This window comes from Neovison vison, chromosome 4 (genome assembly GCF_020171115.1).
Source record: "Neovison vison isolate M4711 chromosome 4, ASM_NN_V1, whole genome shotgun sequence".
Taxonomy (NCBI): domain Eukaryota; kingdom Metazoa; phylum Chordata; class Mammalia; order Carnivora; family Mustelidae; genus Neogale; species Neogale vison.
The window spans coordinates 209,359,199-209,383,572 of NC_058094.1; the positions used below are offsets into that span (position 1 = coordinate 209,359,199).

The 24,374-nt window shown below is 37.9% G+C and overlaps 1 protein-coding gene across 3 annotated transcripts in view; it reads right to left on the reverse strand.

Annotated features, from left to right (window-relative positions):
- TMEM209 (transmembrane protein 209) overlaps positions 1-22,821 on the reverse strand; it is a 32,618-nt gene extending 9,797 nt beyond the window's left edge. Inside the window, exons 1-10 of one of the 3 annotated variants that reach the window (XM_044246566.1) lie at positions 22,712-22,820; positions 21,646-21,782; positions 21,438-21,496; positions 20,338-20,469; positions 19,602-19,843; positions 14,285-14,486; positions 8,354-8,529; positions 6,780-6,851; positions 4,796-4,892; positions 1,310-1,435 (exon numbers count right to left, since the gene is read on the reverse strand). In XM_044246566.1, the coding sequence (XP_044102501.1) occupies positions 1,310-1,435; positions 4,796-4,892; positions 6,780-6,851; positions 8,354-8,529; positions 14,285-14,486; positions 19,602-19,843; positions 20,338-20,469; positions 21,438-21,496; positions 21,646-21,782; positions 22,712-22,714 (1,246 nt within the window). In that variant the 5' untranslated portion in view covers positions 22,715-22,820. The other 2 variants (XM_044246567.1, XM_044246568.1) reach the window with 2 other exon arrangements.
- Positions 22,822-24,374: the final 1,553 nt, after the last annotated feature.

The window sequence follows — 24,374 nt, forward strand, 5'->3', positions numbered from 1 at the left end:
GGACTGATGGCCGCAGGGACCAGGGGCTGTCTAAAAGGCTTCAGCATACTGCTGTGTCTAGTTTTATGAATATCTGAAATCTTTTTTTTTTAAAAGATTTTATTTATTTATTTTACAGACAGAGATCACAAGTGGGCAGAGAGGCAGGCAGAGAGAGGAGCAAGCAGGCTCCCTGCTGAGCAGAGAGCCCATTGCGGGGCTCGATCCCAGGACCCTGGGATCATGTCTGAGCCAAGGGCAGAAGCTTTAACCCACTGAGCCACAGGCACCTCATGAATATCTGAAATCTTATAATAAAAAGTTTCCTAAAAGTCATGATAAATGATTATTCCTGAACCCTAATCCAAACCTAGGGAAGAGAGGGGGCACCATAACGTTTTTAAATTAAAATTTATGGTAAATCTGAAGAGTCAAATACTATTTCTAAAACTTGTTTTAGTGATGAGAACATTTTACAGTTTATCCAAATAAAAGCAGGGAAGCATAAAGAGAAACTGTGGGAATATCAGGAAGGCTAAATTTCCTGATTCTCAAGTCAGTCTCCTCAGAAGATCACATTACCCTCCAATAATCTGGACATAACAGAAAGACAAAGAAGCAACATATTAAATACGAATTTTAAGAACTGAAAGTCAGTTTGGCATATTCAAACTATAAAGAATGTCACAGTGGTATCCATTCTTGGTACAGCAGAAAATGAGTGAAATGTTTACTTGAGCCCATGTAGCTCATATTTAATTTTCCCGATACAGAATAAAATTAAATAATATATTCAAGGCTAACTACATCATTTTGACAATTCCCTTATTTATTTGACATACAGGGAGATAGAGAGAGGAAGAGAACGAGCACACAAGCAAGAGGAGTGGCAGGCAGGGAGAGAGGCAGAGGCTTAACCACTGAGCCACCCAGGCACCCCTCCCATTTTGACCATTTTAAGCGTATGAAATATAAAAACCAAAAACCAAAAAGCTTAATTAAGCCATAATTAAATATATATTTATAAAATATAAGGTACTCGGTCTCAACAATTTTTTTTCCTTGTTACTTTTTTTTTTTTTTTAAAGAGAGAGAGAAAAAGTGTGCATGAGTGGAAGGGGAGAGGCAGCGGAAGAGGCAGAGAGGGCATCTCAGCAGGCTCCACACCCAGTGCAGAGCTGGATGGGGGACTTGATCCTCAATGACTGTGAGATCCTGACCTAAGCCTAAACCAAGAGTCACCACTGAGCCACCAGGCACCCCTTCTTGTTATTTTTATTTATAACATCTCAAAGGAGTGAAATTTTTTCCTTTTCAAATTACTAGTTACCTTTGATCCTTTCAAACAAGTACTCCTGATTTGGTGTAAGGTCCAGATACTGCACAATTGTATTCAAAGTTGGAATGAGAGGAGCTTTGACCAGAGCAGCTTGTTTCAAGCTAGTAATACTAGCCTCTGTTAAAAATAAAACACACAGAACAGATTATCCTTCATGTGGGTCTCTAAAAGAACTTAAAATGCTTTTTCCTCAATACACGTCGAAGGAATAAATAAAAGCAATAATAGTTTAACAATCTGCATTATTTCTTTTGATCATTTCTGGCATGATAAGAACAGAAACCACATGCATACACACACCAAAAGCAGCAGCCAAATCCATGCTGACAAATCTATGAACAGCTAATACACAAAATATTTTTGTGGGGGACACAGAGAGATACACGAGAGCTTTTAAAATCAGGTTGAGTTAAAAGTAGCCTGTTATGCCACTGATAAGCAGAAACTTTTTATGACGGTGATTTCTCTTATCATGAAAGACCACTATGCAAAGAAATAAACAACTGACAAATTTTCACAATGTCTAACCTCACTAGTAATACTCAATGCTGGGAAAAAGGCATTCTTCTGTGTGACATAGTTGCTAGAGCATAAACTGGTATAAGCTTTTTAAAGGGTTATATATGTCAAAAGCCTTAATGCATTTATTCCTACTGAAATAACTCCACTTCTAAGAAATTATCCCTAAGAAATAATTACAAATGTACACAGATATTTAGATAAAAGGATATTTACTCACAGCATTACTAATAACAAGAAAGGGCAAAAGCCCAACATTTTACATAATAAAGATCACTTAAACACAACATATCACACATACAAAAATGAAGTACAATCTAGCTACAAAAACAGTACTGGAGAATATTTAACAGAATAAAAAAATTGGGATGAAAGTTGGCAACAAAAGAGTACGATCCCAATTTAATTAAAAATATGTACATATGGGGAACCTGGGTGGCTCAGTTGTTAAGCATCTGCCTTTGGCTCAGGTCGTGATCCTGGGGTCCTGGGACTGACCCTGCATGGGGCTCCCTGCTCAGCGGGAAGCCTACTTCTCCCTCTCCCACTCCCTCTGCTTGTGTTCCCTCTCTCACTGTTTCTCTGTCAAATAAATAAGTAAAATCTTTAAAAAAAAAAAAAGTACATATATGTTCCATATTCCTTCAACTTTTTTTTTCCTTCAACTCTTATATAAAGTTATAATGTTCATAAATAATGGTATGACATACAATTGAGACAGATATATACACTAACATATATATTATATACTAAAATATATATTGTATACACCAATATTAAATATAAGTATATAATTATATATTAGTATACAGTTACATATATATAATATATACATATATACACACACTTACATAGTGTCTCTATATACATATATATATATATAGAGAGAGAGAGAGATAGTATCATAACCAAAATTAATAATTGTTTGAGACTTAAAATTGATAGTGATTTATCTCTGGAAGCAGAATTTATGGTAATATTCTTCTTTGTGTACATGTTTCTATTTTCCAGCCTCTCTACTACGAACATAATATACACTGCATTTGTAGTCACAAAGCAATGTAATTCTTTTTTTTTTTTTTTAAAGATTTTGTTTATTTATTTGACAGACAGAGATCGCAAGTAGGACAGAGATCGCAAGAAGGCAGAGAGGCAGGCAGAGAGAGAGGAGGAAGCAGGCTCCCTGCAGAGCAGAGAGCCCGATGTGGGACTCGATCCCAGCACCCTGAGATCATGACCTGAGCCGAAGGCAGAGGCTTTAACCCACTGAGCCACCCAGGCGCCCCAGCAATGTAATTCTTTTTAAAAAGCATATCATACTGGTAAAATGTGGAAAATACACATTTTAATAGCTCCCCCTCTCCCCATTTTTATAGCTTTTAAAGAAAGCTCAAAGAGGACAGGCACTGGTTCAAACAACATTACCAAGATCTAGAAAGTAACCATTCTGGACTTTGGAGTTAAGAGAGCTCTGGCTCTGGCCAAGTAACTCCAGGCAAGTTACCAAAGTTCTGTGTGTCTTAGCCTCATCCATAAATGGGACACTAACAGCTAGCTTTCAAGGTTAATGTGAGGGTGTATAAATTACCTATGAAACATCTGGACATTCAGTAAATAGATACCCTTAGGATAAACAATTCTACTCTTAGTCCAGAGGATAAAGATTGATTAAGACACCCAAAATAAGTAGAAAGTACTAATATGCAATGCAAAGCACTTAACTATTTCAAGGAGAAATTTATTCCCTAGAAAGAGGTAGTCGACTATGATATTCCTTATTTATTTTGAAATCTAATTACTTAACACTAAATAAATTATGGTATATATATTTTAGGCAAATTGTATGGAACCTTAACAGTTTTATTTTTTCGCAAGTAAGAGAGTTGAAAATAGTTGATTTTAAATTAGCATTATTACACATTCTTTATGCTTTGTACAACTTTAGAATTAATCTCTGATAAGGGACTTGTATCTAGAATATATAAAGAATACCACAATGATTAAAAGACAAGTGATCCAATTTAAAAATGGTAAAGGATTTGAAAAGATATTTCTCCTAAGAAGATACACGAATGGCAATAAACACACGAAAAGATGCTCAACACCAGCAGCCATCAGGAAAATGCAAATCAAAACCACAATGAGAAACTACTTCACACCCATTAGAACAACTACGATAAAAAGGACAGGTAAGTATTGGTGAAGATGTAAGAAACTAAAATCCTCATACACTGTTGGTAGGAATGTAAAATGGTGCAGCTGCTTTAAAAAAGAGTCTGCTGTTCCTCAAGTTAAACATGGGAGTTACCACATGGCTCAGCCATTCTACTCCTGGAGAAATTAAAACATGTCCACACAAACACCTGTATACAACTGTTCACAGCAGCATTATTCATAATAGCCAGAGAGTGAAAACAGCCCAAATGTCAATCAATGGATAAATGGGTAAACAAAATGCAACAGATCAATAAAATAGGATATTATTTGGCAATAAAAAGAAACAAGGTACTGATAATGTTGTAACACAGATGAACACTGAAAACACAGAAAGTTAAGCCAGTCACAAATGACAACAGACTGTATGACACCACTTATGTGAAATATCCAGAACGGGTCTGTCTAAACTGGTAGCTGCCTTGGGTTGGGGAATGAGTGATGGGGGAATGATATGAAGGGTATGTGGGGTTTCTTTTCTGGGTGATGAGATATGAGATACTCTAAAAATTGATTGTGGCTGCACAACCCAAACCTCTGAATTGTAGACTTTAAATGGGAGATCTTTTTGGTAAGTAAATTCTATTTCAATAAAATATATATTAGAAAATATATATATAAGAGACATTTAGTTTTGTCTTCAAGATAACAAAGAAGTTTTTAAATAGCCTGGTATGAAAAGAAAATTTCTACTTGGCAGATTCACTGACAGTAAATCAAATGCTGGGCTCTATTTTCACATACCTCCTATCTGAAGCTCAGGACAGCCCATTCGTCTCATCTGTGTGCTGACAGACTCCATCTCTTGTACGAGGGGCACTAATATTGTCTCATTGATCCACTAGGAAGAAACGAGGCAAAGATTTTACACATATAATTCCAAAGCATTTCTCAAATAATTATTTCCATGAAATGCTAAGAATATTTTTACTGTCTTCTTGAATATTAACAGAGCACAATAAAAGAAAATGAATGTTGAAGTCCAGAAAGTTAAGCAAGCAAGCTAGTAGAGTGTAAGTTAAGTTATAATCTTAAAGCACGTAGGCCTGCATTTTGCTGAAGAGAATATAAAAATTTCACTTATATCTTTTCTTTTTTTTTTTTTTTAAGATTTTATTTATTTATTTGACAGAGATCACAAGTCAAGCCTCTCATAAGGCAGAGAGGCAGGCAGAGAGGGAGGGGGAAGCAGGCTCCCTGCCGAGCAGAGAGCCCGATGCGGGGCTCAAACCCAGGACCCTGAGATCATGACCTGAGCTGAAGGCAGAGGCTTAACCCACTGAGCCACCCAGGCGCCCCTTCTTTCTTTTTTTTTTTAAGATTTACTTATTCATTTGACAGAGAGATAGCACAAGCGGGAGGGACAGAGGAAGGGAGGGAGAGAAAGAAAGAATCCCAAGCAGACTCTGTGCTGAGTGTGGAGCCCTATGCAGGGCTTGATCTCATAACTATGAGATCACGACCTGAGCTGAAACCAAGAGTTGGATGCTCAACAGACTGTATTACCAGTGCCCCGTGTTAAGTTTTTCTTAAAATTTTATGATTATGCTTAGCTAAAAGGAACTCATTTCACTTATTCATTCTTCCAACATGTATTCAATGCATTCCACTTACCAGCCACTCTTGGGCTGCAACAAAATTACCTAAGGGGTTCAGGACTATGTTCCCTTGTATCCCCATGACGGAATTTTTGTTTAAGAAAGACATCCAGGCTTCTGGTTCAAGAAAATAGGCTGCAATTTTCATCACTTACTCTCGATACTCTATTAAAATCATAGTAGAAGAATAAAAGGGGAGCACAAGTGATTTCAATGATTTCTAGAAGATGTAGAGTAGATACATGAGTGCTGAAGGATGGGAGGGGAAGTAGTAGCAGCCTCTGCAGAATCTACATGGAGCTCTGAGTGGAGGAGGGCTCATGTGTCCTCAGAACTTGGGACCTTCTAGTACCTTCCAGAATGGGAAAGAGGCAGCGCTGAAACAAGGGAACTCATTTACTCTGGATGAGTCAGCCTTCCCAACCTCCAGGCCAAAGATGAGACGATTCTTCTCCAAAATAGTCAAAGAAACTGAAATATTCTGAAGTAGATTCTAGTATGTATTACCTTCTCTCTCTAACTTAAAGTTCTCTGAGGTGATATCCTCATTCATTTCCCTCGCATTTCTGGGTATATAATAGGTTCTGACAGAAAAGCTCTTTGTAAAAATAAAATGGGAAGAAAAAAAAGAAAAGAAAAGAAAAACTAAACTAAACTAAACTACTGCTGCCCGGGGTGGCTCAGTGGGTTAAATGTCTGCCTTTGGCTCAGGTCATGATCCCAGGGTCCTGGGATTCGAGCCCCACCTGCTTCTCTCTCTCCCCTTGCTCATGGCTCTCTCTCTCTCTCTCAAATAAATAAATAAATATCTTTAAAAAAAAAAATGAAAAAAGTAAAATAAAATTGAGCTTCTGATAAAGGGAAAAAGCTCCTAATAACTAACTATATTATCCCTTAATCTACTCAAAATAAATGGATTTACTAAATATGGAGAGAAGAAAAACCTGATGAAAGCAGACACCATAAGGTAAATGTGTTTATCCTTATACATGTGCCATCCATATTGTATTTTTAATAATAATTAATTTATAATTCTGGTTAGTAATTAACACCTCTAAGTTACATTCTAATAACACACTTTGCATAGTAAGAGGTACTAGTATTATCCAAAGAGTAATGTCAGAACTTACATTTCTGAATTTAGCAGTCCATGAATCCATATGATCAAGAAGTTGTCTATTCATAGTCACTCTTGCCCAAACCTATTAAAAATGTTTAAAATGAACAATCAGTGAGGAAAAATCCTGCCAGAAATTAGTCATTTTCTTCCACTCTCAAAAATATGTGGAAAAATATGTGAAAAACAACTTCACAAATACTGATATTGATCTAATTAAGAGTGATAATTTTCTTTTTTTTTTTTTCCCCAATTTATTTATTTTCAGAAAAACAGTATTCATTATTTTTTCACCACATCCAGTGCTCCATGCAAGCTGTGCCCTCTATAATACCCACCACCTGGTACCCCAACCTCCCACCCCCCCGCCACTTCAAACCCCTCAGATTGTTTTTCAGAGTCCATAGTCTCTCATGGTTCAAGGAGTGATAATTTTCTAACTTCCCACTTGGTTGCTATTCATGCAGACACATTTTTAAAATTCCTTACATTGGTATGTTTAAAGAACATTCTTGCTTTTATGAACAAATAAAATATCTTATATTTGGCATTAAAATGATGAAGTTACAGACTGTTGAATATTCTAGCCAAGTATATTTTATTATTTTCTTAAAGATTTATTTATTTATTTGGGGGCACAGCAGGGGAAGGGGCAAAAGGAAAGGGACAGACAGAGAAAAGCAGACTCCCCACTGAGTGTGGAGCCTGATGCCAGGCTGGATCTCAGGACTCTGAGATCACGACCTGAACCAAAATCAGGGGTTGGAAACTTAACTGGCTGAGCCACCCAGGCACCCCAAATCCAAGTGTATTTTAAAAGCAAGAGTCTTATGTATTAAGTACAAATAGATACTTGAGATATCTTTTTATAAATAAATGCAGAAAAGTCTTTTAGGCAAGATGGTAATGTCAACTATGTGTTATAAAGAATAAAAGTGTACTGGGGCGCCTGGGTGGCTCAGTGGGTTAAGTCGCTGCCTTCGGCTCAGGTCATGATCTCAGGGTCCTGGGATTGAGTCCCGCATCGGGCTCTCTGCTCAACGGGGAGCCTGCTTCCCTCTCTCTCTGCCTGCCTCTCCGTCTACTTGTGATTTCTCTCTGTCAAATAGATAAATAAAAATCTTAAAAAAAAAAAAAAAAAAGAATAAAAGTGTACAATATAAATCAGCTTTAGTAGGACAGGTGTTTCTCCACTATTTAATATGCACCAGATTTATGTTTCTAGCCAGTAAAAGTGAAGATTACAGGGGTGCCTGGGTGGCACAGTGGGTTAAGCATCTGCCTTTGGCTGAGGTCATGATCCCACCTGGGATTGAACCCCATGGCGGGCTCCCTACTGAGGGGGGAGCCTGCCTCTCTCTCTCTCCCTCTGCTCTTCCCCCTGCCTGTGTTCTCTCTTTCAAATAAATAAAAACTTTAAAAAAAAAAAAAAAAGTGAAAATTACAGAAAAAAAAGTTCCAGAAGTAGAAGAGACTAACAATCTGCAATCAAAAATATTAAGTCCCCTGGGGCAAATAATACCTTATATGTTAATAAAAATAATTAATTCATTTTAAAAAATATTGCCATTTTTATTTCCCACTTACCTCCTCTGCTGCTTGTTTAGAACTAAGATCAGCTTCATCTTTGTTAGCACAGGGGGCCTGAGACCTGCAGGCAAGTTGATACTGAAACTTCTTTAGAGTTTGTGCATAATCTCCCATAGAACGATTATAGTTCCAGAAAGTGGGACTGGTGGAAGGCGAGGTAGAGTCTGGGCTCCCTACAATGATGAATTTAAAGAGCATCAGTGTGCGCTGTAGTAATTCTGACATCCAGAGTTAGCTCAAGAACGCTGGCTATCTAGGCACCTAGGCAAGGGCAACCAAGGAAGACAAAGCGCCAAGGGATTCTTCTCCTCCCTGACACTTTTCTTTAGAGAACATATTTTAGCCTGTGCTAAAAATTAAAAAGAACATTTACTGAGCAATATCATGTTAAGAACATTAAGTGGTTGAAAATATTTATTTTTGTTGTAAAATTAAGCTTGTTTCATTCTCTAAGACTTTCAAATGATTCAGCAAGAAACAAAAGACACAATTCTTCAGGAAAGAAATAGGCTAAGGAAGTTCCCTGCTTGAATTTTTAGTGGCTCTTTCTGAATGGGACAACTGCAGTCTCCTATTAATAAACTACTCTCTGGGTCAGCAGCTAGGCTCGCTTCTCCCAGTACTACACTGCATTCTCTTTACAGCCCGTAATAACTCCTGTGTTGTATTAAAAGAGACTGACGATTACACTTCTAAATTTACACATTTACTCTCAGGAAATGTTAATAGTTACATATGGGGACTTAATCCTCTAGAAGCTTCTACCAGAGTACTTATCACACTTTTTAAGGTTATAGTTTGTCTTTCTACCAAAACAGAGTTTGATCTCCTTGAGGGCAGGAAGTATTATTTTTCCCCAGCATCCCTGTGAACTGCTGCTGTGGCTGCTGTGGAGAGTTTTGTAGGCTTTGGGAAACCTATCAGCTTGGATTTCACTGCCCGAGTGGGAACTGATAATGAGGATATAATCTCCCATAGCACAGGAGCTGGAGCCTAGCACAGGTAGAGCTGGACTGAGACCCTTCTACCTCTATCCCCTGTACCCAGCAAAGGGCCAGGAACCTCACGGGCCAAATTTTTAGTAGGTAAGAAAAGAAATCTGTCCATTGGCACCAGGAGATAACAAGGAAATTTGTCTGTCTTAGGTCATACAGGGATTTAAAAATTATTCATTTTTGTATGGGTTTAGAATACCCATTTATACTACCTGTGAAGTCCAGCAACCTCCTAGCTCAGAAATTACCCAAGTTAGTTCAAGGTCAGTGATACTCCTTAGGCATTTGGCAGAGGGAAATACAAGACTGCTAGGAGGAGACAAGGCTTCTATCCAGTTTTCTCAGGACAGAAAAGCACAGATAAATAAAACCCTACTGCAGATAAGCTTACCAAAAACAAAAATACAGAAATCACAAGAGGAAATGGTTTCAGTCAAAGGAATCAACAAGACAAAAATGTTAGTATTTAATCTCTAAGAACTTTAGATAACTGAGCTACTGGACAGAGATTTTCATTTTTGTTTTTTGATTTTTTTTTTAAAAGATTTTATTTATTTGACAGAGAGAGACACAGCGAGAGAGGTAACACAAGCAGGGGGAGTGGGAAAGGGAGAAGCAGGCTTCCCGCTGAGCAGGGAGTCCATGGGGTTCAATCCCAGGACCCTGGGGTCATGACTTGAGCCAAAAGCAGACACTTAACAACTGAGCCACCCAGGCACCCCTGGACAGAGACTTTTAAAAAGTTATGTTTAAAATGATTGATATAGGAAAAAGAATGGAAAACATAAGAACAAAACCAACATACTCTAAAACAAATCGTTCCTATTTGAAAGAGAACCAAGTAAAACCTTAAAAACTGGGGGTAAAAAAAAAGAAAAAGAAAACACCCACAATAAATTAAAAAACTCAATTAGTTAAACAGCAAGTCAGACACCACTTAGGGAAGATAGAACCAACGGTCAGTGCAAACAGTCAGGCTAAAACAAACCAACTGTGGGGTAAGCGGTAAAACAGAAGCATGCCAAATTTCTAAATGTGGAAGAAATGGAAGTTTTAGGAAGTCTCCACTTTGCAACTACCACTGCATTAATTCATTTCAGAGAGGACCATCAACAGATGCTAAAACCACTCAGTGAAAGGCTACTGGTAAACAGGATTCACAAGTATCAAAGTATCATACAGATTATTTACTACTACTACTACTACTAAATTACTTACTAATAATATAATATAATAATACTAATTTATTTACTACTACTAATAATACTAACTATAGATTATTTACTAATTATAAAAGGGAAAGCCAAGGCAGCCATCATCTTGACCAAGTGATCCAATTTAATCTTACCAATAAAGGGACAAAATGGTATCATGTGTTTCCTGATATGGTATGTTGAAAGGAGCATAGCACTACCTATGTTGTATTCTTACGAAAAAATTGTATTTAAACTGATTCTAATCTTATAATAATGAAATAATAATAATAATGAAAAATGACCACACAAATCCAAATTGAAAAACAACTAGGCTGACCTCTTCAAACTTAAATGACATGATCCTGCATCAGTTAAAAAAAAAAAAAGCTACAAAGGCCATTACTTGGTCAATTTGAAGAAAGGTGAGTATGAATACTAGTATCTTAAGTATGATAATTATATTGTAGTTAGAAAGGAAAATGTTCATGTTCTTAGGAGATGTGTGTGAACTAATGAAGGATGGAGGGGCTAGTCAGCCAAAAAATGTGTGAGAAAAAGCAAAAGTGAGTGCCTGGTTTCTTACTATTGGAGAAAGGAATTACAAATATGAAAAGGGAGGAGGCTGGAATCAACCCTGTATAGTTGGGACTGGAATCGGGAGGCAGTAGTATGAGCTCATGGTGTTTTTTTTTTTTTTTTTTTTTTAAATTTATTTGTCAGAGAGAGTGAGCACAGGCAGACAGAGAGGCAGGCAGAGGCAGAGGGAGAAGCAGGCTCCCTTGCTGAGCAGGAAGCCCGATGTGGGACTCGATCCCAGGACGCTGGGATCATGACCTGAGCCGAAGGCAGCTGCTCAACCAACTGAGCCACCCAGGCGTCCCGAGCTCATGGTTTTTAATATATATAGATAGACAGATACAGAAATACAAATAGGTATATGTGTACATATATTCCTAGCTGTCTGTTGAGAGGACCTAGAGGAGTGATGTCCCATCAACACTGGTATATCCAGTGCCTGGACACTAATTTCTAAATACCATTCTCCACTAAAAGCAACCATGGCCCCTTGGAGAAACAGACTGACTCCATAGCCACTTAACCAGGGAAAGTACAAGAGGAGCCTGAAATATCTTTTAGTGCTAGAAAGTAAAACAAAACAACAAGAAACAAACAAAACAGAAGCCAGAGGATCCCACCAGTGAAATCTGAGACCATCTAACCACCAAAATAAATGACATTATCGGGGAGAAGGAAAAGCTCTATCTCACAACAGAATGCCAACAAATAAATATGAAAGGTGGCTGCACGTCAATATAAATACACTTAACACCACAGAATTATACACTTAAGAATGGTTAAAATGGTAAATATTATGCATATTGTCATAAAAGATGTTTAAAAAATGTAAAAGGAAATAAGAAAGAAGGAATGATGGAATTAGAAAGCCTCTATGAGAACCAACATAGTAAAAATCAATTTTAAAGAAAATTATTTATTTGACAGACAGAGATCACAAGTAGGCAGAGAGAGAGAAGGAAGCAGGCTCCCTGCTGAGCAGAGAGCCCAATGCGGGGCTCGATCCCAGGACCCTGGGATCATGACCTGAGCCAAAGGCAGAGGCTTTAACCCACTGACTTACCCAAGCAGCTGGTAAAAATCAATTTTGAAAAGAAACTTAAAAGGATGTTAAAGCTAAGTCAAGGGGCGCCTGGATAGCTCAGTCAGTTAAGTGTCTGCCTTCTGCTCAGGTAATGATCCCAGGGTGCTGGGATCGAGCTCTGCATTGGGCTCCCTGCTTGGCAGCGAGTCTGCTTCTCCCTCTTCCTCCACCTGTTCCTCCACTTTGTGCTCTCTCTCCAAAATAAATAAATCTTAAAAAAAAAAAAAAAAGCTAAGTCAAATATGATGAGGAAGAGGACAGTTATACAGCCTCAAAGTAGCTCCTCACAAAATACTATTTATAAATTAATTTATACAAAATACTGAATTACCTAAAACCTACAGATAATGGGTCAGAAGTATAGGGATGGACATAAATACACCAAGCAAACACTAACCATAAGAAAATTAGTAGAGCAGTGTTAATATCAGAGAAAATAGAAGGCAAAAAACCTAAGAGATAAAGATAAAAGGAATAATTGGCCATAATGCTATCAACAATCCTGAATTTATATGCACTTAGCATAATTTCCTACACATTTAGCAAATTTGACCAAATTACGAGGAGACATTTAATGGAAGACAATCAGTGGGAACTGTTAATGGACTTTCTTACTAACTAATAGATCAAGTGGATGAAGATTAATAAGATAAAGACTTTAAGAACACCTTCAAGAAGTCTGGTTCAATGAACAAACACGGGGTCCAGTATTTAGAGACTATGCATTCTTTTCAATATACCAAGAACCCTTTATAAAAAGTGATCACACAGGAAGCCTAAATGCAAGTCTTAAGAAATACCAAAGAACTGACAGGGTATAGTTCAAAATCTCTAGCCATAGCACAATTCCCTTAGGGGAAAAATAAAAGATAACCAAGCCTTCATTTTGTATGTTGGAAATGAAAAGCAACACCAATCACTAACAATACTTTTAAGCAATAATAACAACCCTTCTAAATAACTGCAAAGGATCAAAGAAGAAATAAAAATGGAACCCAGAAAATATCTCAATAAGACCAAGATACGTCAACGGAACAACCTAGGTTGTTCTTTGCATGGCATTATACTCTATAATTTCCAGTAAACTTGAAATATTTCAAAATTTAACAAGAAGAAAAAGCATGCATCAACAAGTAACAAGATAATATTGATTTGTTTCTTTGACATTCCTGGCACTTTCAGGCAAAATTAAATTAAAAATCAATGGAGAGATTTCAAGTGACACAAAGAGCCATGGTCCCATAACGGACTTCCTCATTGTGGCCATGCTTTAGCACCTAATGTGCTTTCTGTGAAAGTTCCTGAGGGGAAAAAATCATTACTTGGCTCAATAACCTAATTTGGTTTCAAATAATTGACTTTGTTATAATCAAATCTACCCCAAACAGATTAAGATTTGCTAACATTGTTTCCCAAAGTAAACTAAAAGACAAGTTTAAAAATGTTCTGAAAAACAGCAGCACTTCTGGAGGAAATCCATTCTCTCTCCCCCACGCCAATCTTCTCAAGGACCAAAAGGAGACAACTATCACTTCAATAAGCGGTGCTATGCACTGATTTAAAAACAATTGATAGCCTCAACTTTTAAATAGAAAGTATAACTTATATGAAAAAGCTTTCAATCTTAATGTAGATGAAAGGTTCAAGATTTCTTGGTTCAGCTACATTTTAAAGTTTGGTAAGTTTAATTCTAACTATACAAAATATAAAAACAAAATGTATTTCTCTCCTAGGCTATCAAGGTATATTGGTAAAAAAGAAACATTTATGGGGGCGCCTGGGTGGCTGAGTGGGTTAAAGCCTCTGCCATCGGCTCAGGTCATGGTCCTAGGGTCCTGGGATCAAGCCCCGCATCGGGCTCTCTGCTCAGCAGGGAGCCTGCTTCCTCCTCTCTCTCTGCCTGCTTCTCTGCCTACTTGTGATCTCTGTCTGTCAAATAAATAAATAAAATCTTAAAAAAAAAAAAAAGAAACATTTATGGAGAGGTATCAAAATACTGAAAATAATGAGTTAAGGGTAACATTAAGTAACACCAAATATATGTACATTAGGTCTAACTAAAAATATGCATACGTACCCAGCTTAACTCTATGCTGTTTCTCTTCTTCACTTCTAAGAAAAGTATCCAAAGTTCGTAAGTCTGTCATGTAGTCTTCTTTGTCAGTAGGGGAATTATAGACAGTGGGTGAAGACCGGTAGCGAGATCTCAATCCACTGCTCTCCACTGGTCCAACAGTAGTAGGGTATGGAGAAGAAGGAGAGGGACTATAGCTTGCCAACTATACAAAATAAAAGAACTTCTTCTTTACTGAAATTTATTTGTTTCGGTTTTTGACTTTCAAAAAGTCACACACCTATTAGAATGGCCAAAATCCAGAACCACAACACCAAATGTTGATGAGGATGTGGAGCAACTGGAACCCTCATTCACTGCTGGCGGGAATGCAAAATGTATACATAGCCACTCTGGAAGACAGCTGGCGGTTTCTTACAGAACTAAACTACACTCAGCACATGATCTAGCAATTGTGCTCCTTGGTATCTACCCAAAGGAGTTAAAAACTTATGTCTACACAAAAACCTGCATACCGACATTTACAGCAGCTTTATTTGTAATTGCCAAAATCTGAACCAATGAAGGCATCCTTCAGTAGAGAATGGGTACATAAATGGTGATACAGCTGGACAAAGGAGTATTATTTAGCATTTAAATGAAATGAGCTATGGGGCACCTTGGTTGTTCAGCATCTGACTCTGGATTTCGGCTTAGATCATGATCTCAGGGTCTTGAGATCAAGTTCCACAGAGCCAAGTCAGGTCCAGGCTGAGCGTAGAGCCTTCTTAAGATTCTCTGTCCCTCCCCCTCTTCCCTTCACTGCCCACTCCACCCCCAACTCGCAGACGAGCATTCTCACTTAAAAAAAAAAAAAAAAAAGAGGGAAACCTGGGTGGCTCAGTGGATTAAGCCTCTGCCTTTGGCCCAAGTCGTGATCTCAGGGTCCTGGGATCGAGGCCCACATCAGGCTCTCTGTTCAGTGGAGAGCCTGCTTCTCCCTCTCTCTCTGCCTGTCTCTCTGACTACTTGTGATCTCTCTCTGTGTCAAATAAATAAATAAAACCTGTTTAAAAAAAAAAAAAAGAAAAGAAAGATGTGACCTATCAAGCCTTGAGAGGGACATGGAGGAAACTTAAATGCACATAACTAACTAAAAGAAGCCAATCTGAAACGCTACACACTGTAAGGTTCCAATTATATGATATTCTGGAAAAGAAAAACTATGGACAAAGTAAAAAGATCAGTAGTTGCCAAGGACCAGGGAGGATGGATAGGGCACAAAGGATTTTTAGGGCAGTGAAATTACCCTTTTATGATACCATACAATAATGGTGCATACATGTCACTGTATATTTGTCTAAACCCACAGAATGCATACCACCAAGAGTAAGCCCTAAAGTAAACTATGGCCTCTGGGTGATAATGATGTACCAATATAGGTTCATCAACTGTAACAAATGTACCACTCTGGTGGGGGATTTTGATGGCTGGGAGGAGGCAATGCTTGTGTGGGGGCAAAAGGTATACAACATGTCTCTGTACCTTCCTCTCAGTTCTGCTACAAACCCTAAAACTATTCTAAAAAATAAAGATTTTAAAAGAAGCAATATATGTATGTTTTAAAAAATGGAAAGTTTGAAGAAAGTAAGTCATACTTTTAACTCCACAACCTAGAGATAATATAATCCCCTTTCATATTTTATGTTCAAATCTTTAAATGTACACAGATTTATTGCTTTTACATTATTGATAATACTGTTTAGTTTTATTATCTGTTTATTAATTTTTATTTTTAAAAGTTTTACTTACTTTAGGATAAATAAGATGTGGTATATATATTATACACACATACACACACACAATGGAATACTACGCAGCCATCAAAAGAAATGAAATCTTGCCATTTGTGACGACGTGGATGGAACTAGAGGGTATTATGCTGAGTGAAATAAGTCAATCAGAGAAAGACAATTATCACATAATCTCCCTGATATGAGGAAGTTGAGAGGCAATGTGGGGGGTTTGGGGGACAGGAAAGGAAAAAAATGATGTAAGATGGGATCGGGAGGGAGATAAACCACGAGACTCTTAATCTCAAAAAACAAATTGAGAGTTGCGGGGTAGGGGGAGGTGGGTAGGGAGAGGGTGGTTGGGTTATGGACATTGGGGAAGGTATGTGCTATGGTGAGTGAAGTGTGTAAACCTGGTGCTTCACAGACCTGTACTCCTGGGGATAATAATACATTAATGTTAAAAAAAGATTTATTTATTTACTTTAGAGATGGAGACAAGAGCATGTGAGCATGTGCGTTGGTGGGGGTGATCAGAGGAAGAGGGACAGGGAGATAATCTTAAGCAGGCTCCCTGTTGAGCATGGAGCCAGAGGGCTCTATGTCACAACCTTGAGATCACCACCCAAGCAGAAACTGATTGAACCGCACAGGTGTTCCCTCATCATTGTTTTAAAAATTAACCAACGATTTTCCTATAAATATTCTTACTGGTTATATAATATTTCATTGTACAAATATACTATTACATTCTCTTATTCTAGACATTCGAACTGTCTACAATTTTTGGCCACTGTAAATAATGTTATAATTAACATCTTTGTACATAAATCTTTTAATTTCTGAGGATGTTCTTCAGGAGATTCCAAGAACTGAAATGACTGAATCAAACCGTATGAACATTTAGATGCATATCTGCATTGTATTAAATGAAAATATTATACTAAATACAATTCAGAAGAAACTGATAGGAGGACATATTTTGGTATATATCCATCAGCATTACTTCTTTAAAATGTTTATTTGATATAGAAGAATTTTTAAAAATTACATTTAACTTGTGTTTCCTCATACTTATGAAGTTAAACACTTTAAAAATAATTACTGGTCACTGTATTATCTATTTTATCAACTATCTACTCCACTAGATAATTATTTTTATTGGGGTTTCATTATCAATTTATATAAGCTTGTCAAAAAGCAAGGATTAAAAAATCTTTTAGTTTAATAATGTTTGAAAACAGAAATGTTAATCCTCTTCCACACTTATGGGGGTGGAGCCTATTAAAAAAATTTTCATATATGCTATGATATTTGGGCTATATAAACCATACTTGGCTAATAAACCATTGACTGGTTTATTCTTACTCAAGGGGCATATTTTATGCATAATATATATTACCTTATTTTATCCTCTCAATAATAGGTAAATATTACTACTGTACTAATTTTGGATATGAGAGATTAGGTAACTCACTCAAGATCCTACCAGGATTTCAATCCAATTTTCTGACTATAGAATTTACACTTTTAACATGTTTTACTGGATCAGAATTAACTGTCCATACACTACAGAATGTGGGTAACTACTGAAGATGGGTACAGGTATGTCTGAAAACTTTCATAATCAAAAGTTTAAAAGTAACTTGTTTCTTGAAAATTTAAAAGAACTCAATAGCAAAATTTCAGGCTCTAATATATTCTGCAGGTATACTTGATTAAAGTTTAAAATTTTTCTTCCATATTTATTTAGGTTTTCTACCTAGTCGATCTTGGCATTTTCTCCCTAGAAAAATAATTATTCTATTTCATTAACTTTTTCAAGGTATTAGTTTGTATTCAACAAATACTTATACAGCATCTATATTCCATACACTGGGCTAAGAAAACACAGATGAATAAAAACACACCATCTTGTACTTGAGGTTAAAGTCTAGTAGAAAAAGATAAACAATGTTACAAACTTTACGTAAAGAGCTATTTAGCACAGATTAGTAATAGTTTCTAAGAAATAAAAATAACTTACTTATTCAAGAGTAAGCCATGGTATTTCCATTAGATGAGTATTAAGTAGCCATTAAACAGAAATTATGTTTGGATGGTAAGAATATGAGTGATTTTTCTTTTCTTATGAAAATGAAGGCTATTTTTTCAAGTCATATTTACCTATGCGTTGTGAGTTATCACTATATTTACATTTCCTCATAATATTTAACTTGTACAAGATGTTCTAAATTCTATTACTTGCCAAAATTATTATCAGGTACCCAGTTGTATGGCATTTCATAACAAATAAATATTATGTAAAGAATGAGGGCAGCGTGTTTTCATTTCCAGACATTCCTCATTTAACTAGCAGCTACAGAGATGTCAGTCTAAATTGTGAGAGCATCTGAAAATGTGACTACCCCACCCCTGCCCTTTAAATGATTTAAATGATTTTATTTATTTATTTTACAGAAAGCAAGCACAAGCAGGGGGAGAGGGAGAAGCTGAGTCCCGATGGAGCAGGGAGCCCCATGTGGGGCTTGATCCCAGGACCCTGGGATGACACCTGAGCCAAAGGCAGACACTTAACTGAGCTACTCAGGCACCCCTGATTTTTTTTTTTAAAGTAATCTCCACATACAACATGGGGCTTGCACACACAACTGCAAGATTAAGAGCTGCACGCTCTACTGAGTCAGCCAGGTGCCCCTGACCATCTCTTTCACGCTCCTTCTATGTTCTCACACTTCAGGCAGGAGTCATAATTTCAAATTTGTCAATTTTGCTTCTATCAAGTCCAAAAATGAGAACTATATCCCACTTAACTGTGGGAGTTGGAATGAAGGATTCTAGTCATCCCTTTTGAGAGGGGTGTCCATCCTCAAGAGTTCAACTACACAACTCCTCTTAGCTTAGGAGGTAATCCAACATGATGAAAGCATTAAAATCTCATTTATTTATATCTTTTTAGATTTTATTTATTTATTTGCGTGAGAGAGAGCGAGTGAGAGAGGGCACCCACAAGCAGAGGAAGCGGCAGGCAGAGGGAGAAGCAGGCTTCCCACCAAGAAAGAAGCGGGATGCAGGACTCAATCCCAGGACCCTGGGATCAGGACCTGAGCCGGAGGCAGACGCTTAACCCACTGAGCCACCCAGGTGTCCCAGAAAGCATTAAAATTTTATAAGGATATACAAACGTTTCACATAAACAAGCAAAGAAAGAGGGCAAACATGAATTTAAATGTAATTTAAAGTAAAACATTACCATAGTCTCAACTGGTTTGAAAAACCCTGCAGAAAGATCCTAGATGGTGACCCTGAACCCATTATCTTTGCAAAACTAGTATTTTTTCTTTCATTTTAGGGTGTAGTATAAAGAACTTCTGACTAGGCATCAGGCTCTGGGTTCTGTTCTTGGCTCTTAAACAGACAATCTGGGCAAGAAAATTACCCACTGTTCCTCAGTTCCCTCAGTGAGAAAATGAGTTTTGACTCATTTGCTGATTTTCAAGGTAGCTCCCCATTCTACAATAATGTGGCCAAGAGAAAGGATTCATTACCTTATTATAACCACTGATGGGAGAGTAAGTCACTCCAGGGCTATAGGAACCGCTGCCCCCTGATGACAGACCTTGCAGCTGGGGGCTATATCCAGTTATACAGCTGGTGGTGAACTTGGGGCTGGTACTGGGTGAACGAGATGGGCTATAACTCAATACACTCTGACCCTGAATTGAAGGAGAAGGTGGAGAGGGAGGGATTTGGGTTGCTGCCAGATCATGTGGAGGAGTAGTCTGTACAACTAGAAGGAAGGAAAGAATAAATAAATAAAAAATGAGTGAATTAAAGATGTGTGTGCATGTGTAAATAAAATTTCTATAAGAACAGATTTAATGAATTGAATCTTTCTCAAGAAAAGAGAAAGTAACAGAGTGATTTGGTTGTTAAGTTACATAACATATTATTTCCTAAGGACACAAAGTAGTTGCTTACCATTTCCAAAGATTTCAAAGTAAGAGATTAGCTTTAATGCAACAAAAGTCATTTAATTTTAATTGTAATTAAACAACGGAACAAACTTTCATGAGGCTGTTGAATATTATTTCCATTCAGTTTATACAAATAGGAATGATAATCATTGGTCTTAAGACAATTTATTATAGACTTGCTTAATATAGTTGAGCCAGATGGCCTTAGAAGTCCCTTCCAGCTCAGTCTATAAAAAGGGCAAATTAAATTGAGAAAGATTTATTGCCAACCTTTCCCCCACCTTTGCAAAAGATATAAAACACTTACCAGCTGTTTTCAACCCTAAAAGTGTTTGCTGTCCAGGGCTAACCACCAGACTTGTTGGTGCCACAGTGTATTTGAAATATCTCCAAAAATCAAATAAGGCGTTTAGGCTAAAGAGGGAGGCAAGGGCAAGCTCTGGAAGAGAACAATATGTTATATTTTTAAAAACGGAGGCAGAACATTTAAAGGGGGGGGGACAAAACTCTTCAAACTTCAGCAAGTCAACAAAAAAATTGAAAACCATCTTCCTACTCCTCATAATAGTTACCATTTAATGAATGTATACTTTATACAATGTTTATTACATAAATGTTTATTATAGGACATTTTACTAGTGAATTTCAAAAATATTATTGGGCACCTGGCTGGCCCATTTAGTGGAGCATGTGACTCAATCTCAGGGTTGCGAGTTCAAGCCCCACACTGCGTATAGAGATTACCTAAAAATCAAAAAATCTTACCAAAAAATAATCACTAATCCTTACAACCTTGTACAATAAATATTTTGACCTTCATTTGACTACAGAAGTCAAGTGACTTTTGGAAGAACACACAGCCAGTTATTCATGATTACACCTCAGATATGCAGATACCAAAACTTGCTTATCTCCTTGCCACACCACCTCCCTAACACAGACTCCACGTTAATGTCTGTGTTATACTATGGAATTCACTCGAATGGCCATTAAGACTCTTCAAATCCCGGGACTACCAAAGAGCAGAGAGAATAAGACAGAGGAAGTAACAAGTAAACTGAGGAAGGCATCAATGGAATAGAAATCTGGTTGTTCTTGAAAGGAGCAGTGGTAGGGAAGTAGGGAAGGCATTTCAGAGAGAACAAATCACCACCATCAAACATTGTTTTTCATCGCAGAACTCCAATGATTACCTGGAATTGTACTGTTTAATTTGTTCCCCCTACTAGAATGTTCCTTCCATGAGGGCAGGGACCTTGTTCCCTTCCTACTGTATCCCCAGTTCTTGGAATATAGTACACACTCGAATATTTATGGAATACAGGGACGAATACTAAGTTGAATTGAACATGAATGCAGTTTTTCATCAGTAGTAAATCTAAATCACAATAAAAATTAATTACTTACCAATATACCAGAGGGGCCAGTATGTCACATTATAATACGAACTAATCAATTTTCCAGTCCTGAAAAATTAGAAAGGCATTTCAAAGTCTTAAAAAAAAAAACATCAAAAACAAAGAGAACAAACACCCAAAATCAAAACAAACACCAAAACCTGTGGAACCGACCATTAGTCTCTTCAAGTTTCACTTTTTTTGGCTAATTAACTTACATTTCAGTGTATATCATTCCAGCCATAGATACATTTAGGAGTCCCCAGGCTAAAACCACTTTCTTAGCTTCTGTTTCTTTTCTCATCTTGATGGTTCTGTCAATAAGGGAAGCACTAGGATTTGTCTCCCTTTGCATCTATTCAAAAATAAAAAGCACCGGAATTAGTGAAAAGAAACCACTTCTCCATTTAAGAAACTTGTGTCCTTTAGAACAGTAACTAAAAACTGCGCGTTTTCTTTATGTTTAAAATGTCTTTCCAGTATTTTCTACATTTTACTATTATTATATGAAAAGGGAACGATAAATTATAAGTTTATTGGTACCATACTATAATCAACAGAGAACTGGTTGGTCACTTCAGAGAATACTTGCAATGAATAAAAATGTCTTATTTTTTGTATTTGAAGGATGGTGATTATATCCACAATTATTCTGTACTGTGCTTTTCAAGGACGTTACAAGGACTAGCCCAAAGGCTAATTTAAGAAACTCAAAATACCAAGATTTGGGAGAAAATACTCCATATTAGCTAAAACCATGAAAGGCTCTCCTCCTAACATCTTCATGCAGAAACCATTAACTGCCTACCATCGTGAACAACTGTCTGCACTCGGCCTGTCGCACGCCAGGGACCCCTGTTTTGTGTTGCTGATTGAGTTTAAGAATTTAAGATTTTTAAGGGTGAACACTCGTGGTGTGAAGGGAATGAGAGCGACTGGGGAGTGTGCAGTTCGGGCCCACGTGGGATTTATATTTCCTCTGTTTCGCTAGGCTTCGTCTCAGACAAACATAAGACTCTTCCATCCATGGAGTACAGAGCAGCACCCTTCCCGCCTCCCAGCCCGCGAGTCAAAACTTCCCAGTCCCCAGAGATTCCCTCCCTGGGTCTCCCAGCACAAACTTTAGCAACCCTTATGACTTCTTTCGTCCTTCCACTACAGGTGATGGGACGCCTGGACACACTCCCCTTTGGCTGAACCCTCGCCGGATCCACAGTCACCGAAACCCCACCGCCCGCGTGGACTCCGCGGCCAGGAAGCACAAAGATGACCCCCAAAACGCACCATGTTCTTCGGCCGGAAGCCGGGGACTCGCGCCACACCCTACCGCACATGCGCGAAGCCAAGCGCGAAGGCGAAAGCAACCGACTTGCAGGACCTCAGTTACCGGAAGAATGAACCTTCTCGCGAGAAGGGGTGGGGGAGCGGAAGAACAAGAGCTAGGCGCGTTACCAGGGAAACAGCTTTAGTGTTTGTGGCTCTCTTCCTGCGGGGAGAAAGCTGAGCAGCACAAATTCAGACCAAGTTCTGAACCCGCAGTAAAAAGTAATAACTGTAGCAAGCTGAATTTCTATATTAATATAATTTTAGCTTCCTTAGAGTATTTATGGATAAAAAATATGCTCACATTTTAAAGCCGATTTTATTACGCAGGGTAGCTAATTGTAGGGTAGAGTATGTGGTAACGTGTCCAGACACCCATCAGCGACGACAGAGCATTTCTCACAAAAACAAGTGTTCTCACCCGATGTAAATTCTTAAATATCCTTGTAATAAGGGTGCAGCAGTAGGAAAAAATCCCCAAATCTGTTAAAGTTGCTAGTGGTTTTGAGGTTGAAAAAAAATCCAGTTGTTACTTTGATTGCATATTCTTCGGAAGAATTTATAATCCTGAGGAAAAGCTTCAGGGAGTTCACTTTGGTTTTATTTAACAAATACAAACGCCTACAATGTGCCACAGAGCTACGCGTGGGGATGTAAAAGTGGAGTTCCCTGGTCAGTGTCTGGAGGTCAGCCAGCAGGTGCAATAGAGGTGGGGCCTGGTGAGCCTGAAGGGGGTGCCCCTGGCAGGCTCCTGGTGATCTTCCTGGAGGAGGCGATGCAGGCCTAAAGCACAGGGCCAACAGCCACCATGAGCTGGGAGTGGGGACCTGCCTTTGGTGATGTGGAGAAATGTTACCCTAATGAAAACATCACGTCTTTTCACAACAAGCTAGTGGATTGTTACATCATGTACGTGTCAATGACCAAAATTTTTCCTAAGATGCACCTAAGGTCAAATAGAAGAAAATTAAGATTCTTCATGGTATTGCATATTAATGGAATCTGCAGGTATGCTATGCTCTTAAAGATCTAACAGATTTTTTTAAAAAGATTTTATTTATTCATTTGACGAACTGAGATCACAAGTAGGCAGAGAGGCAGGCAGAGAGAGAGGAAGGGAAGCAGGCTCCCTGATGAGCAGGGAGCCTGATGGGACTCAGGGCTCGCTCCTTGGACCCCTAGATCATGACCGAGCAGAAGGCAGAGGCTTTAACCCACTGAGCCACCCAGGCACCCTAACAGATTTTTTAAAACAGTGGTTTTAATAATTTTTAGACAGCTGTAGTAGCAATGATGTTTTGCTCTAGTTTTAGATTCAGAGATGAACTTACTCAAAAATTATTCAAAGTGAAGGGACCCAACGTACAGTCAAAATTAAGAATACCAGCTTCCTCCCCACCTCATATCTCTTTCCTAAGAAATTGTATACATTTAATGTCATTTACAACAGACACATCTTTTTCTTTTTTTTTTTTCCTCTTTAAGTGGGCTCCACACTTAGCATGGAGCCCAAGCTGGGTCTGAACTCACAACCCTGAGGTCAAAATACCTGAGCTGAGACAAGGAAGTTTAACAGACTGAGTCACCCAGGCACCCCTACAACAGACACATCTTTATTTCCTCT